This window comes from Verticillium nonalfalfae (genome assembly GCF_003724135.2).
Source record: "Verticillium nonalfalfae strain VnAa140/NRRL 66861 chromosome Unknown scaffold_76, whole genome shotgun sequence".
In the NCBI taxonomy this organism is placed as follows: domain Eukaryota; kingdom Fungi; phylum Ascomycota; class Sordariomycetes; order Glomerellales; family Plectosphaerellaceae; genus Verticillium; species Verticillium nonalfalfae.
Window position 1 is genome coordinate 105,716 of NW_021167301.1, and position 13,683 is coordinate 119,398.

The window sequence follows — 13,683 nt, forward strand, 5'->3', positions numbered from 1 at the left end:
TGTCTCGTGGCTTCTGCGCGTTTGCCGCCAGGAGGGCGATCCGGCGAGGTTGAAGTGAGTGAGGGCGGCTGATGCGTTGAGATGGATTGTGTCTGGTCGGAGCTGTCGCCCGCCGGCTGTGATGTATCCGACTTCCAATTGAAGCTCGCAGGTCGCCGGGCGCCAGTCGGTAAGGGAGTGGCAGTGTCATCTTGCTCCTTCGAGCGTGGACTTGCATCGGGACCGGGCTGGGCATGGTGCTCGAAGTCGGATCGTGGCCGATTGAGGAACAAGGCTTCTTCGACTACCAGTGGCTTGTGGGACGGTTCGACGCTGTCCTCGCTGGACGCGGATGAGCGCCCCTTCATTGGGCCGGTAACTCTCACTGCGCTATGCCCTTGCAAGCAGAGGCCTACTATGGTGGCGGACGAAAGGTGTTGGCGATTGTTGGTAGGTATGCCGACAGCTCTTTGCTTCGGCAAGAAGGGGCCAGAAGCTTGAAAAGCCTCCTGGCAAAGGAGATAGGTAGTTAGAAAGTTCCACCGTAGACGCATAAGCTTATACATGCAACAGCTTAGGCAGGTAGGTATTCCACTGTAGTAGCTACCACAGTCCAGGTACCCCGGCAAATGATGTGCCAGTGCATGCACTTCTGAGGTACCTTGGTGCACAGGCCCGTGTTTTTTTGGAAGTCGTGGGGGTCAACGGTGGCTCTAAGTGTTGGCAGGGGCCAGAGGCTGGATCCTCACAATCTTGGCTGCTAGTACAGGACTTATTCCTCGCAAGTGGAACAGCTACTACGGTACTCCTTTACTGGTCGGCACTGCCAAACGGAGAGCGACTCCGAAACGGTACCAGCCTCCATGTACCTCTCGCGTCTGTGTGCCGGGTGCCAGGATGGGTCGTAGCTACTCACGCGCTGCTCATGTTATGTTCCACGAGTTTCCTCCCGCTATCCACGAGGGATGGTGCCAACAGGTTCAATACTACGCTGTCTGATATCAATTTATGTCCTGAACACCCATCATTTACCTCATTTGCCCCTTTCGCGCAGTCCGAAGTGTAGCAGAGGTGGTCTCCCAGCAAACGGTCAGACCTCTGTCCAAGTGAGTGTGAGCTGCAACGATAGCTCCAGTGCCGCAGACGCCGCTTGCCATGGCTGCCATGGCTGCCATTAAGGCCATCGAAGCCAATACTGTAAGAAATGAAGTTCCTTTCATACAAGTACATCGCCAAGGGAGCCTTCGCTGACCGTACCTTCAGGTTCATCGGATCCAATCTGGGCAGGTCATTGTCGATCTGTGTTCTGTGGTCAAGGAGCTTGTCGAGAACAGCCTTGATGCTAATGCTACGGCCATAGGTACGTGACGCCAAGCAATTATCTCCAACCCGATTTCTATGACAATTTCATTCCTCACACCTTTACTCATCTCGCCATCCTTCAGACGTGCGCTTCAAGAATCAAGGACTAGAATCCATTGAGGTTCACGACAATGGATCTGGCATTTCGCCTGATAACTACGAAGGATTAGCCTTGAAGCACCATACATCCAAACTGGCGACCTTCTCTGATCTCAACACTCTGTCCACATTTGGCTTCCGTGGCGAGGCTTTGTCGTCGCTTTGCGCCTTGTCTCACTTCTCTGTCGTCACCTGCCTCGCCAGTGACACTCCCAGAGCGACCAAGCTAGATTTCGAGCCATCTGGCAGGCTCAAGGGCACTACCGTCGTCGCTGGGCAGAAGGGCACAGTGGTAATGGTCAATAGCCTGTTCCACAACCTCCCTGTCCGGCGACGTGAACTTGAACGTAACATCAAGCGAGAGTGGAATAAGGTCATCACGCTTCTCAACCAATACGCCTGCATACAGACTGGTTTGAAGTTTACCATTTCCCAGCAACCTAACAAGGGGAAACGCATGGTTCTCTTCTCTACCAAGGGAAACACCACCGTCCGAGACAATATCATCAACGTCTTCGGTGCCAAGACCACAGCTGTTATGACGAGGCTCGATGTCGAACTTCAGTTTGAGCCATCAGCAGAATCAGGCTTTACTTCAGCAAAACAGCCTAATCAAAGCGCTTCCCCTGTTCAGGTCAAAGGATTCGTCAGCCGACCCGCGCATGGCGAAGGCCGTCAAACTCCAGATCGTCAAATGTTCTTCGTCAACGGACGACCTTGCATTCTCCCTCAGTTTGCAAAGGTGTTCAATGACGTGTACAGGTCGTATAATTCATCACAATCACCCTTTATCCTCGCCAATATACAACTCGACACACATCTTTACGATGTGAATGTTAGCCCAGACAAACGCACTATTCTTATGCATGAGCAAAATCGCATGTTGGATTCTCTACGCGAAGCTCTCACATCCCTCTTCGAGTCCCAGGACTATTCCATCCCCTTGTCATACATGACACCATCCAAGCCCGGACCATCTGTGGCCTCTTCACCACAATCTTACCCCGACAAGCAGTCGCAATTGCGTCGGGTGACTTCAGACACGAGCAACGACGATGAATGTCGGTCCACGGAGCCAGGGGCAGAGACAAAATACACAGAAAATGCATCTGATAAACAAGGTGGTTCGACCCGGAAAGCTCAGCCGGTGACTGCTCAAGTACCTGAGTCTCCAGCCCAAGCCCTCATGAACCGCTGGATCGCCAAGCAATCGAACAACACGAGTCACGGAATATATTCGGGGGCCAGTGAACCCAATAGCAGTTCTTCAGAAGCACAACACCGAGAATCTCGGGCCAAGCTAATGCTATCCGTCAATCGTAAGGGTGTACAAAGTGAACCGTCGCATCAAGTTCTATCAAGGCCAGAGACCAGTATGACGAACCTCAGGATCGCGGAAAACCTAACAGACTCTACGGATTTTGTGTGCTCGGATCATGACCCAAAGTTGTCCACTTCGAAGACGGTGGCTGTGAGCCCTACAAGCACACCACGAATTCAACGCAAGTCAGGCAGCCCTGTGATGGTGCCACTATCTCCCGAGGCGCCTGCTGGAGCTGCTAGCGCACATACAAGTGCTAAGGGAGACTCTCACGAAGCAGCATCACATCGAGAAGAACCCAGTCTGCCATCGTCTCCGACAGACGCATTACGCCCAGACGATAATCAATTGAGGAGCTATATAGCCTTCAGTGACTGCCAGAAGCCAACGGTATCTCACGCCCAAAGCACCGCAACAGAAGTTGGGGAAAACAACCAACATCTCCAGCATGCCACTCTTAGAAGCGATGAAGACCTTGAGGTGGTCCCTGCTCCCCCGTCTAAAAAAAAACGGCATCCGAATATGGCCGATTCAGACTCTGACCACCGAGTCCTCATTGAACCAGACTCGGACAGGGTTGATGATCAGAGCGATGCTGTTAGCGAAAACTTGTCGAACAGCGCTAGTCATGATACAGATGAAGAGCCTCAAGCTTCGTATCGGGATGATCAGAGCAGTGCTGACTCGGAACCTCGTGACCGAAACAGGGCCAGGCCAGGGTTTGATGCGTTATCTTGGATCTCTAAGCGCAAGGATGTAACATTGCGATATGAGCAAACTGTCAAAACTGATAAAGCGGATGTTGCTGCCTGGTCTGAGGAAGAAGCAAGTGAAGGCAAGGGGCTTTCCGGCAGTCCACCCTCCGCCGCCGTTAAGGCCGGCCTGGAAGCCGAAAACGCCGAGGATAAGCTCTCGCTCATCATCTCCAAATCAGATTTCGATGACATGGCAGTAGTCGGCCAGTTCAACCTAGGGTTTATACTTGCTGTCAGGCATGCGAGTGGCAGTGCAAATGGTGAGCATGAGAAAAGCCATGACAGCTTGTTTATCATCGATCAACATGCATCAGATGAGAAGTACAATTTCGAAAGGCTCCAGTCATGCACTACCGTACAGTCACAACACCTAGTTCAGCCCAAACAGCTCGAGCTTACTGCTCTTGAAGAGGAGATAGTGAGGGAAAACATATCGGCTTTGGAGGTCAATGGCTTCAAGGTACGCATCGACGACTCGGGATCGCAGCCAGTGGGATTACGATGCGAACTCGTAGCTCTGCCCTTGAGTCGTGAGACGACATTTACATTAGCGGACCTCGAAGAACTCATATCATTATTGGGTGACCATGACCTGACGGGCACCAGCCCTGCGCCTCGGCCTTCCAGAGTGCGGAAGATGTTTGCCATGCGAGCATGCCGGAGCAGCATCATGGTGGGCAAAGCGTTGACGCATCGGCAGATGGAAAGGTTGGTAAGACATATGGGAGAACTGGACAAGCCTTGGAATTGCCCTCATGGCCGACCAACAATGCGACACATCTATGAGCTCGCCTCCTGGGATGAAAATTCCTGGGTTCGGGATATGGGTCAGCGAAATACAGCGCAAGAAAAGGTCGCCTGGGCTTCGTATGCACGCACTGAGACTTAGTTTCAACGACTAGTCAGGTCGCGAACGTTCACGGAATATGGAAAGTAGCCAGGCGCAGATTTTACTCAAGTTTTATATGCCTTTGAGTCACATAATCGCAGCATCGAGAAAGGTTAAGCATGTAGTAGCCAATGACTTGATTTCAGACCCTTCAACTCCGTATCCAACCCAGCGACCCGTAAATTGTTTCCTTGCCGCGCACAACTTGTATTTGACTCTGTATGCAAAGAGTTCAACTGTCTATTTGTTCAAAATGCTGAAGCGTGAATGGGAGGGAGGAAGTGTTGCGCGGCCTTCTTCTGCTATTTTGCCGCTAACATTACGTCGACTGAACGCTCCCACGGGTTGGCCGTCATAGTCATTCCCTGATGACACCTGGCGATTGCTTCCAATCATGATTGGGGGTGTCGCCGGTTTGAGCTGGCCATATGGTTTGGCGAAAAAGTCGGACTCTCGTTGAATCGAGCCTGTTCTGTGGGGTGGTGGCGCAGGCGCAGTGTTCAGAGCATGCTTTTCATCAGCAATATCGTGACTGCCACTGAATGACCGCGGATATGACTTTCTCTCGGGCGACGCAGAGCCATGCATTGAGTTGTATGGTGCCACTAGTCTGTTCCATGGTGCAGGGGGGTTAGAGCGAAGCGGTTGGGGATGAAGGCTTCCGACATCGCCGTCACCACTTTGGTGGCCAACGCGATAATTGTCGCCATGCTCAGAGTCCGAGTCGTCTCCGTCGGGAACGTCATACCGCTTGTCAAGTGCGTCGTACGTCTTCTGGTAGCTCTCGCGGTTTCGCGCAGCGGCATTCATCAGCTGATTCCGGTGCTGTGTACGGGAGATCAGAGAGTCACTCGCACTCCACGTCTCGGTAAATTTTGCCACTCGCTGTTGCCCTGCGTGGGGACTAGCGGGAGCGTTGAGATCAACATTGGTAAGAGAACGAGCTGTCTCGCTTTCTTCAAGCGGAACCTGGGAATAGTAGCCCTGATGCATCGACGGCGGCTTTGACAACCTTCGTGTGTCTGTAGAGATGAATGAGTTGCGTGGTGACGAGTTGCCAGGAACGATCTGATACTGCCTCGAGGGAAAATCGGCGATCGAGTTCCTATTACTTAAGGAGCTTCCAGAATCGGCCCTGGTTCGGAGGAAGGGGATTGTTGGGGGTCGTGAAATGTCCTCATAGGGAAGACCTGAACGGCGACGGTCCTCTAGTGGCGTTGAGAGTCGCCTCTCGCTTTCCGTGGTGCTGGTGGTGGCAATGCTTGACTTGTTCCGGGTGTGCTTTGCCCGCGAGGTAAACCGGTCTTCGAGCGGGTTGAGGTCAGGGGGCATGCTTGCGATTCGGCGAAAGACAAGGCCCAGCCAGACGGAGATGCTCAGAGACACCAGATGAAGGGCACCGGCACCGAGGAACGTATACCCTACAGCCGGGACAAAGTAGTCAACAAGGCTAGCATCAGACAGGCGTGTCGTCCATGACGATCCATGGTTCCGGACGCTAAGAGCGCCGAACACATAACCAGGGACAATACAGATGTCCGACACTGCAGCGAAGATCTGGTAAGCGGCCGAGGAGGCTGGAGTGCGACTGCTTGCAGGGCGTGACAGGTGGTAAATAGCGTAGGCGCAATGCAGCGAAACAACGCCGGGCTAGAAAGGTAAGCGGTTGCGCGCAAAGGTTTTGGTTTGACGTGACAAGCAGTATGGCCCGTGACGTGTCGTCAGGAATGGGAATGAAGACTTACAGCAATCCGCAATACCCAGCCTACCACGACAGGGATGCCGGTGAGCAAAATAAGCAGGGTCAACAGCCCAGCGGCGCCAATGAACTGAAAAACTCTCAAGATCAACTGGAATACACGGAGACCTTTGATCCAGCCTTTCATTCTCGGGCTCAACGCGAGGTAGGTGGTGGACCGATGAGACAACACCATATGGGCGCTTTTAACCAGGGTAACAAACCATTAGCATTGAGCACCGGTAAAACAATCGGCCGCGGACAGAGGCGAGGTTCTCTTACTCGGGATGTCGATTAAAAGATATGAGAGGCCCATCGTGCTTCTTCGGCTTCGGTGCTTTGGGAGTGTAGCTGGCGCGGGTGACAGCCTTGGGATCGAAGGACTTCTCAGGCAGGCCACTCCCGCGACTCCCCATGGCTTCGTAGAGAAAAGGTTGCTGGACACCCATACTGGAATGTGCTAGGGTGGGACAATGGCAGGGTGCGTGTAGCTGGAATGTACTGCGGGAGAGTCGGCGGGGCCCAGTCGGAATGGCAACTTGATGTCCCTTACGGGGGTGGTTGGGAAAGTGGCGATATGTTTGAATTGGAGACAAATGGGGGTATCGAGTGAGATGAGCACAAAAGTCGACTCAATGCAGCAGTACTGAGGCCCGCATGTTACATGAGCTCTCTGTCGTTCTTGTTTGAACAGCATAATACAGTCAGGCGAGGCGGATTGACGCCGTCCATTCACTATTTTGCTGTCGCGAGCTGAATTCCGTTTCTACGGCAACAGCGCTTGGGCGGTAAGTAAGCTTATCTTATCAACCCGTACGTTCCTCCAACCTCAGGCACACATATAACTGACCACTGTCTAGCTCGTCCAGAAAACATATGTGGCTCGAGCTCACCTGGCCCACGTTGTTGTTCATGGATTGCCTGAGACAGGTAGGTAGTCAGCTAAAGGCCGAAAGTGACCGGCGCTTTCGGCGCCGAGATAAAATCGTGATATTCGTAGATCCCTGGCACTGAGAACACTAAGCGACGCAGAAGTGTGAATGGACTTGCAACTTTGGAAACCTGGCTGTTCAACATCTCCTTGTTCTCAATGGTTCGCGAAAGCATTTAACGGCGGTTCGGCTTAATGCTAACTCTTGGTAAGCTTTACTACGCTGCATGAGTAAGTAGGTCTGTTGACTCCAGCGTAGGCTGCCACTATCGGTTGGTCCTACATTCAATACTACTAGTCACACTGCAACCAACCCGCCGATTCTTCGTCCACGATGGGTTTACTCGCACTCACAGCGGGGACCAGGACTTCATGCGCCAGAGTCTCGTCGTTTCTGAAGCGCACAACCCTCCACCCCCAACCACATTTGACACGTCATGCAAGCACGCAGTCAAGCGGCAGAACAGCTCCGCGTAGGCCAGACAAACCCTTTCGCATGGCCATTGTGGGATCTGGACCTGCTGGATTTTATACCGCCTACAGAGTCATGTCTCGATTGCCCCAAGCCCGAGTCGATATGTACGAGTCTCTGCCAGTCCCCTATGGGCTCGTTAGGTTTGGCGTGGCGCCTGACCATCCAGAGGTGAAGGTATAAGCAATATGATTTCCATTATGGTTATTGTGCGCCGCTCACACAATACAGAATTGCCAGGACAAGTTCGAAGAGATAGCTAGCTCCCCAAACTTTACCTTCGTCGGCAACGTCTCCGTAGGCGATGCGACTCACCAGTCGCACAGTCAAACTGTCCAACTGCCTACTTTGCTCCGTAACTATGATGCCATCTTGTTCTCATACGGCGCCATCAAGGACAAGGCACTTAATGTACCCGGTGAGTCATCTCTTGCCGGTATATACTCAGCACGGCAGTTTGTTGGATGGTACAATGGGCTTCCCGAATCGGCTGGCCTCGCCCCAAATCTCGCCACAAGCGATGAAGCCGTCGTGATCGGCCAGGGGAACGTTGCTCTTGACGTTGCAAGAATCCTTCTAGAAGACGTTGATGTTCTGCGAAAGACGGACATTACCGATGAGGCTTTGGCCACACTAGCCACTTCTCGTATACGTCGGGTGCACGTTGTTGGAAGGCGCGGGCCAATGCAGGTAGGTCGAAACTTGCGAATGAAACAATACTCCCACATAGCTCGCTGATGATTGTGAAAGGCTGCCTTTACTATTAAAGAGGCTCGGGAGTTGATGAAGATACCTGGTGTCGCATTTCACCCTGTGGAACCGTCTCTGATCCCCCCTGATCTCAAATCGCTTCCCAGGGCTACGAAACGCCTGATGGAACTGGTGGCCAAGGGGTCACAGGCACAAGTGTCGACCGCGCCCAGGTCATGGTCCTTGGACTTCTGCCTTTCACCGACCGAGTTTGTTGCCAGCGATGTCTCGCCTCATTTTGTCGGCAGCACAGTGCTCGAACGCACAGAGCTCACCTCCAAGTTCGATCCAAACGCCCAGGCGCAGCTGAAGGGCGAAAAGATCATTTTACCGTCATCCCTTGTCTTTCGCTCCATCGGATACAAATCAGCGCCGCTCCCGGGTTTTCAAGAGGCAGGTGTGTTGTTTGATGAGCGGCGCGGCGTCATCATGAACGATGGGCAAGGACGTGTTCTTCGAAGAACGTCGACTGAGCTTGAGACCGATATCATGTCAGAACATTCTCCTGGCCTTTACTGCGCTGGCTGGGTCAAGCGTGGGCCCACGGGAGTCATTGCAACCACCATGCAAGACGCTTTCGATACTGGCGACTCGATCGTACGAGATTGGCTCTCGGGTATCAAGTTCCTACAGGCAGGAGAAGATTCGAGCTCAAGCCCGCTGCCAGGATGGGATAAGGTGCGTACAGAAATGGCTGTGAACAATAACCAGCCTACGGTGGACTGGCACGGCTGGCGCAAGATCGACCAAGCTGAGCGAGAAAAGGGACAGGAGAAAGGTAAGGAACGTGAAAAGTTCACAAGCACTAAGGCCATGCTCGAAGTTGTAGCATAAAGTGGATCAAGGATTATAATGGACAATCATTTCTGTACAATATTTTACTGCTTCAGCTTTTCCGTCAACTCCGGAACCTTGTCGAATAGATCACCAACGAGCCCTACATCTGCAACCTGGAAGATAGGAGCATCTGCATCCTTGTTGATGGCTGCGATGACCTTGCTATCCTTCATACCCGCCAAATGCTGGATCGCGCCAGAGATTCCCACGGCCATGTAAAGCTGAGGAGCCACAACCTTGCCTGTTTGCCCGACCTGCAAGCTGTTATCGGCATAACCGCTATCGACAGCAGCCCGAGAGGCACCAACCGCTGCACCGAGCGAGTCCGCGAGTGGGAGCATGACCTTGTCAAACTCCTCCTTGGACTTTAGACCACGCCCACCAGAAACAACCTTGCCAGCAGTGGCAAGATCGGGGCGATCCGACTTGGTCAACTCTTCGGAAATCCACTCAGTCGAAGAGGGTGCCTTTGGGTCCACACCGGCCTCGACGGACGCTGAGCCGCCCGTCTCTTCAGCAGCAGGGAAAGCCGTGCCTCGAATAGTGACAACCTTGACCTTATCCGAGGACTGAACCGTAGCAATTGCGTTGCCGGCATAGATGGGCCGTACAAATACATCTTCACTCTCGATCGCGACGATATCAGACACCTGCTGCAAGTCGAGGAGCGCAGCTACACGTGGCATGATGTTCTTGCCGAAAGCCGTGTGGCTTGCGATGACGTGCGTATACCCGCCTTGCTTGATGTTCTCAACCAGCAAGGGAGCGAAGTTCTCGGGAAGACCCTGTCAAGACGAGAATGAAGTGTCAGCATTGGGTATAATCATGAAATTATTTCAGTGGTAGGTCAAACCTTGTCATAAATTGCGTTGTCCACAGCAATGATCTTCTCAACGCCTTCCACCTTGGCTGCCTCCTGCGCAACAGCCTGGATGTTTCCTCCAGCAACGAAGCCGTGCACTGTGCCTCCCAGTTTCTTCGCTGCCGTGATGGAACTCAGAGAGCCATGGTTGAGCTGGCCCTCGCGCTGCTCCAATATCGCAAGCGTCGAAAGGAAACCGCGCCTTGCTTGGTTGGAGAGAGGTAGGCGCTGGAGGAGCGAGGCAGGTACTCCGCGAAAAGCGGCCCTTCGTGCAGCAGTGCAAGACATATTAACGTTTCGTATCCGCCGTAAGTTGAAAAATCACAGATATAGACTACAGTCCGCTCGAATGATTGAGTGGGCGCTGTACGAGGGCTTTGGAGCAGACACGCAGGGGGCGATTTGTGAACATTACGGATTTCGAATGGGCGTTCACTGTTGCGGTTTGTCACGGCCCGAGGTTGTCGTCCGTCATCGGCTGCTACTGATCAGGGGTGGGGCCACTCACCACAGTTATGTCATCACGTGAGTAAAGCCAGGGCCCTCTCAACTGGTTTCTCAGTGGTTGGGATGTGAAGGTTACTAGGACAGTGCCCCTGCAGATGTGGACGCTTTTGGACCGCCCATCAGCAGCAATCTGTTCAGTCAGTCAATCGCCTTCCTTGCCCAGCTGCCAGCCGCTGCCCTTTTAGAGAGACCCTCCTGCAGCACTTCAACCGCGCCCCCAAAATTCTTAAGACGCGATCACGCCTCGCGACGGGATCATCCACTTTCCACCCCCACGGACTCGCTATTCCGCAAAGATAACTCAACACACTGACGTTCGAGCAGAGAGTTCGCAGTTGGCTTGACGTTTCCTAGCGCTCTCTCTCTCGCGCTTGCTCTGACGCCCGCGTCAGGTCGACATCTTCACCAACGCGCACCGACTCTAAATCCCGTCGCGCGTTCACCGCGCGTTCTTCCGAAGAATTGATCTTGTCGCGCATCACTCACCACGAAGTCGCCTCAAGGATCTTTATATTCTCGCTGTCGTCATCACCATGGACGAACCGACCAACTACGGTTCGCCGGCCAATGCCGCGTCACCCACTAGCAATACCCTTCTCGCGCAGCCGCCGCTCGCGCCTGAGATAAGCAGCACCAGGCCGGATAACTCTGAAGGTTCGTCATCATTTTGGCGCTCTCGCCATCGAATCAACACTTGGTGATGATTTCGTTATTCAACTCTAACATGTCTGTGGCTCCAGATATCCAGATGGGGGAAGCCGTGACCAATGAACCCATTGTCAAGCAAGACAGCGCCACCCCGGCCCCGATCACAGCTTCGGATAATCCTCTGGATGCACCGGATGGTCCCGCAGCCGAAACCACCATCTCGCGCGATGAAGATGACGCCGAGATTGGGAAAGATGCAGGCGATGAACCCGATGCCGACGCTGCTGTCACTGGCACGGAAGCAGAAGGACAGGAGGGCAAGACAAAGGAAAGTGTTGAGGCATCTGCCCGTGATCATCTCATTTCCCAGACCCATGCCATAATATTGCCAAGTTACAGCACTTGGTTCGATATGAACATGGTCCACGAGATTGAACGTAAGGCCATGGCCGAGTTCTTCAACAGCCGCAACCGCAGCAAGACCCCTGTCGTTTACAAAGACTACCGCGACTTCATGATCAATACCTATCGCCTGAACCCCGCGGAATACTTGACCGTCACTGCTTGCAGACGAAACTTGGCAGGTGATGTCTGCGCAATCATGCGCGTTCACGCCTTTCTCGAGCAATGGGGCCTCATCAACTACCAGGTAAATAACTTGCTATTACTGCTGGACGGTCTCAACCAGCACACTATTGGACTCAATCGTATGATGCTGACATTTCCAGGTGGATGGAGATCACCGACCCTCTAACATTGGTCCCCCTTACACAGGCCACTTCAAGGTTATCTGCGACACGCCCCGTGGCCTGCAAGCCTTCCAGCCTTCGGCCGACGAGGAGATGACTAAGGGTAAGCAAAGTGTAGATACCGACAAGAAGGCCTCGGCTGCACAAGCTGCGAAAGGAGATTCCAAGCTAGAGGTCAGTCGAAACATCTACGACGGAGACGCCAAATCAACCAACCTCAACGCCACGACCGAGGTCAAAACCAACGGGGAGACACCAACCACAAATGGTGTGTCGGCAAACAAGGAGGCGTCGACAGGCCCCATCACGAAGGTCAACTGCCACGCCTGTGCCGTCGACTGTACTCGTCTGTACTACCACGCTCCAACGAAGGAGGGTAGCGCCAAGGCAAAATATGAAATATGTCCCAGCTGCTTTCTTGATGGTCACTTCCCTGGCGATTCGAACAAGTCACAATATACTCGTGACGGGGACGGTGCGCTTATCCGCCAGGACAACCCCACGTATACAACGGTGCCAGAGAGAGATGCTCCATGGAGCGATGCGGAACTCTTGCGACTACTGGAGGCTCTCGAGCGTTATGACGAAGAATGGACCGACATTGCAGAGCACGTCGGCACTCGTACTCGCGAAGAATGTGCACTTCAGTTCCTGCAACTCAGTATCGAGGACAAGTACCTTGAATCTGAACTCACCATTCTTGGGGCTCATGGTGACAAGCAAATTCCATACAACCAGGCCGACAACCCAGTCATGTCTGTCGTTGGATTTTTAGCTAGTTTGGCTGACCCAGCCACCACAGCCGCGGCTGCCCACTCTTCCGCCGACGAAATGAAGCGTCGTCTACGTAATCGTCTCGAAGGCGGAGAGTCACGGGAGACTGAAGCCTCGAATGGCAAGGGCAAAGAAAGAGATGGTGATGCAATGGAGGTGGACATTGAACAGGAAACGACCACGACAACCGTTACCACAACAACTGTCCGCAAAATGGCATCGATACCACTAGCAACAACGGGAGCGCGCGCTATTGGTCTTGCCACAGAAGAGGAGCGTGAGATGACGCGACTGGTGTCAGCGGCGGCCAACGTGACGCTGCAGAAGCTGGACCTGAAGCTTAAGTATTTCAATGAGATGGAGGCTCTGCTCCAAGCCGAGCGTCGCGAGCTTGAGAGAGGCCGACAGCAGTTATTCCTTGACCGACTCGCATTCAAGCGAAGGGTCAGAGAGGTCCAGCAGTCGTTCAAGACAGCGGCGGCCACGGGTACCGACCAGGGACTTCGACTGGGAGATGATATATTGATGGGCAATGGTAGGCTTACGGTACAATCAGTTCCAGGAGCCGATACTGTGCAGCCACTGAGCAGTGGGGGCAAGGTGCAGAGCCTGGAGATTTGATGAAGGGGAGGTTGTCGATTGTGGTTCTGGGCCAAACCAGAACTGAACGAGGGATCGATCACACTACTTGGTACTACGGCGTCGAAGGGGGTTCTGGGGAATTCTGGGCTGGGCGGCTTCATGTCGCTTGGCACTCGCGGATGGCATGGGATGGTTCTTGGTTTCGTCTCGTCTACTGTTGTTCTGCTTGAGGCTGTATCATCAATAACAAACTTATACATTTCTTCGAATAGCTGATTACGAAACGACGCCCCCGCTCCGGCTCTGAGAAGCAAGCACCGGCCGGCCTCCGTCAGTTGAGCCGCTTCGCGTTTGCACCATGGTGCATGTGACAGCTTGTGCGGATAGACTCCCCTACAGAGTACATGTAGTTCATGCACTGCTTGAAT

The 13,683-nt window shown here is 53.4% G+C and overlaps 5 protein-coding genes across 5 annotated transcripts; 3 read left to right on the forward strand and 2 right to left on the reverse strand.

Moving 5' to 3' along the window:
• Window positions 1-1,134: 1,134 nt before the first annotated feature.
• On the forward strand, window positions 1,135-2,744 carry D7B24_008474 (uncharacterized protein; the record flags this gene model as incomplete). The annotated part of the gene is made up of 4 exons (XM_028642561.1): window positions 1,135-1,176; window positions 1,243-1,339; window positions 1,425-2,501; window positions 2,704-2,744. 4 exons carry the CDS (start codon window positions 1,135-1,137, stop codon window positions 2,742-2,744), a joined length of 1,257 nt encoding a protein of 418 aa, XP_028493676.1.
• A 1,901-nt stretch (window positions 2,745-4,645) lies between these two features.
• On the reverse strand, window positions 4,646-6,592 carry D7B24_008475 (uncharacterized protein; the record flags this gene model as incomplete). The annotated part of the gene is made up of 3 exons (XM_028642562.1): window positions 4,646-6,055; window positions 6,151-6,346; window positions 6,426-6,592. The coding sequence occupies 3 exons, from the start codon at window positions 6,590-6,592 to the stop codon at window positions 4,646-4,648; spliced, it is 1,773 nt and encodes a 590-aa protein (XP_028493677.1).
• Window positions 6,593-7,651: 1,059 nt separating this feature from the next.
• On the forward strand, window positions 7,652-9,130 carry ARH1 (NADPH-adrenodoxin reductase; the record flags this gene model as incomplete). Its single annotated transcript, XM_028642563.1, has 3 exons — window positions 7,652-7,723; window positions 7,778-8,236; window positions 8,297-9,130. The coding sequence occupies 3 exons, from the start codon at window positions 7,652-7,654 to the stop codon at window positions 9,128-9,130; spliced, it is 1,365 nt and encodes a 454-aa protein (XP_028493678.1).
• Window positions 9,131-9,174: 44 nt separating this feature from the next.
• ETF1 (Electron transfer flavoprotein alpha-subunit) lies at window positions 9,175-10,283 on the reverse strand (the record flags this gene model as incomplete). Its single annotated transcript, XM_028642564.1, has 2 exons — window positions 9,175-9,918; window positions 9,987-10,283. 2 exons carry the CDS (start codon window positions 10,281-10,283, stop codon window positions 9,175-9,177), a joined length of 1,041 nt encoding a protein of 346 aa, XP_028493679.1.
• A 752-nt stretch (window positions 10,284-11,035) lies between these two features.
• On the forward strand, window positions 11,036-13,294 carry D7B24_008478 (uncharacterized protein; the record flags this gene model as incomplete). Its single annotated transcript, XM_028642565.1, has 3 exons — window positions 11,036-11,156; window positions 11,243-11,799; window positions 11,879-13,294. 3 exons carry the CDS (start codon window positions 11,036-11,038, stop codon window positions 13,292-13,294), a joined length of 2,094 nt encoding a protein of 697 aa, XP_028493680.1.
• Between the last annotated feature and the right edge of the window lie 389 nt (window positions 13,295-13,683).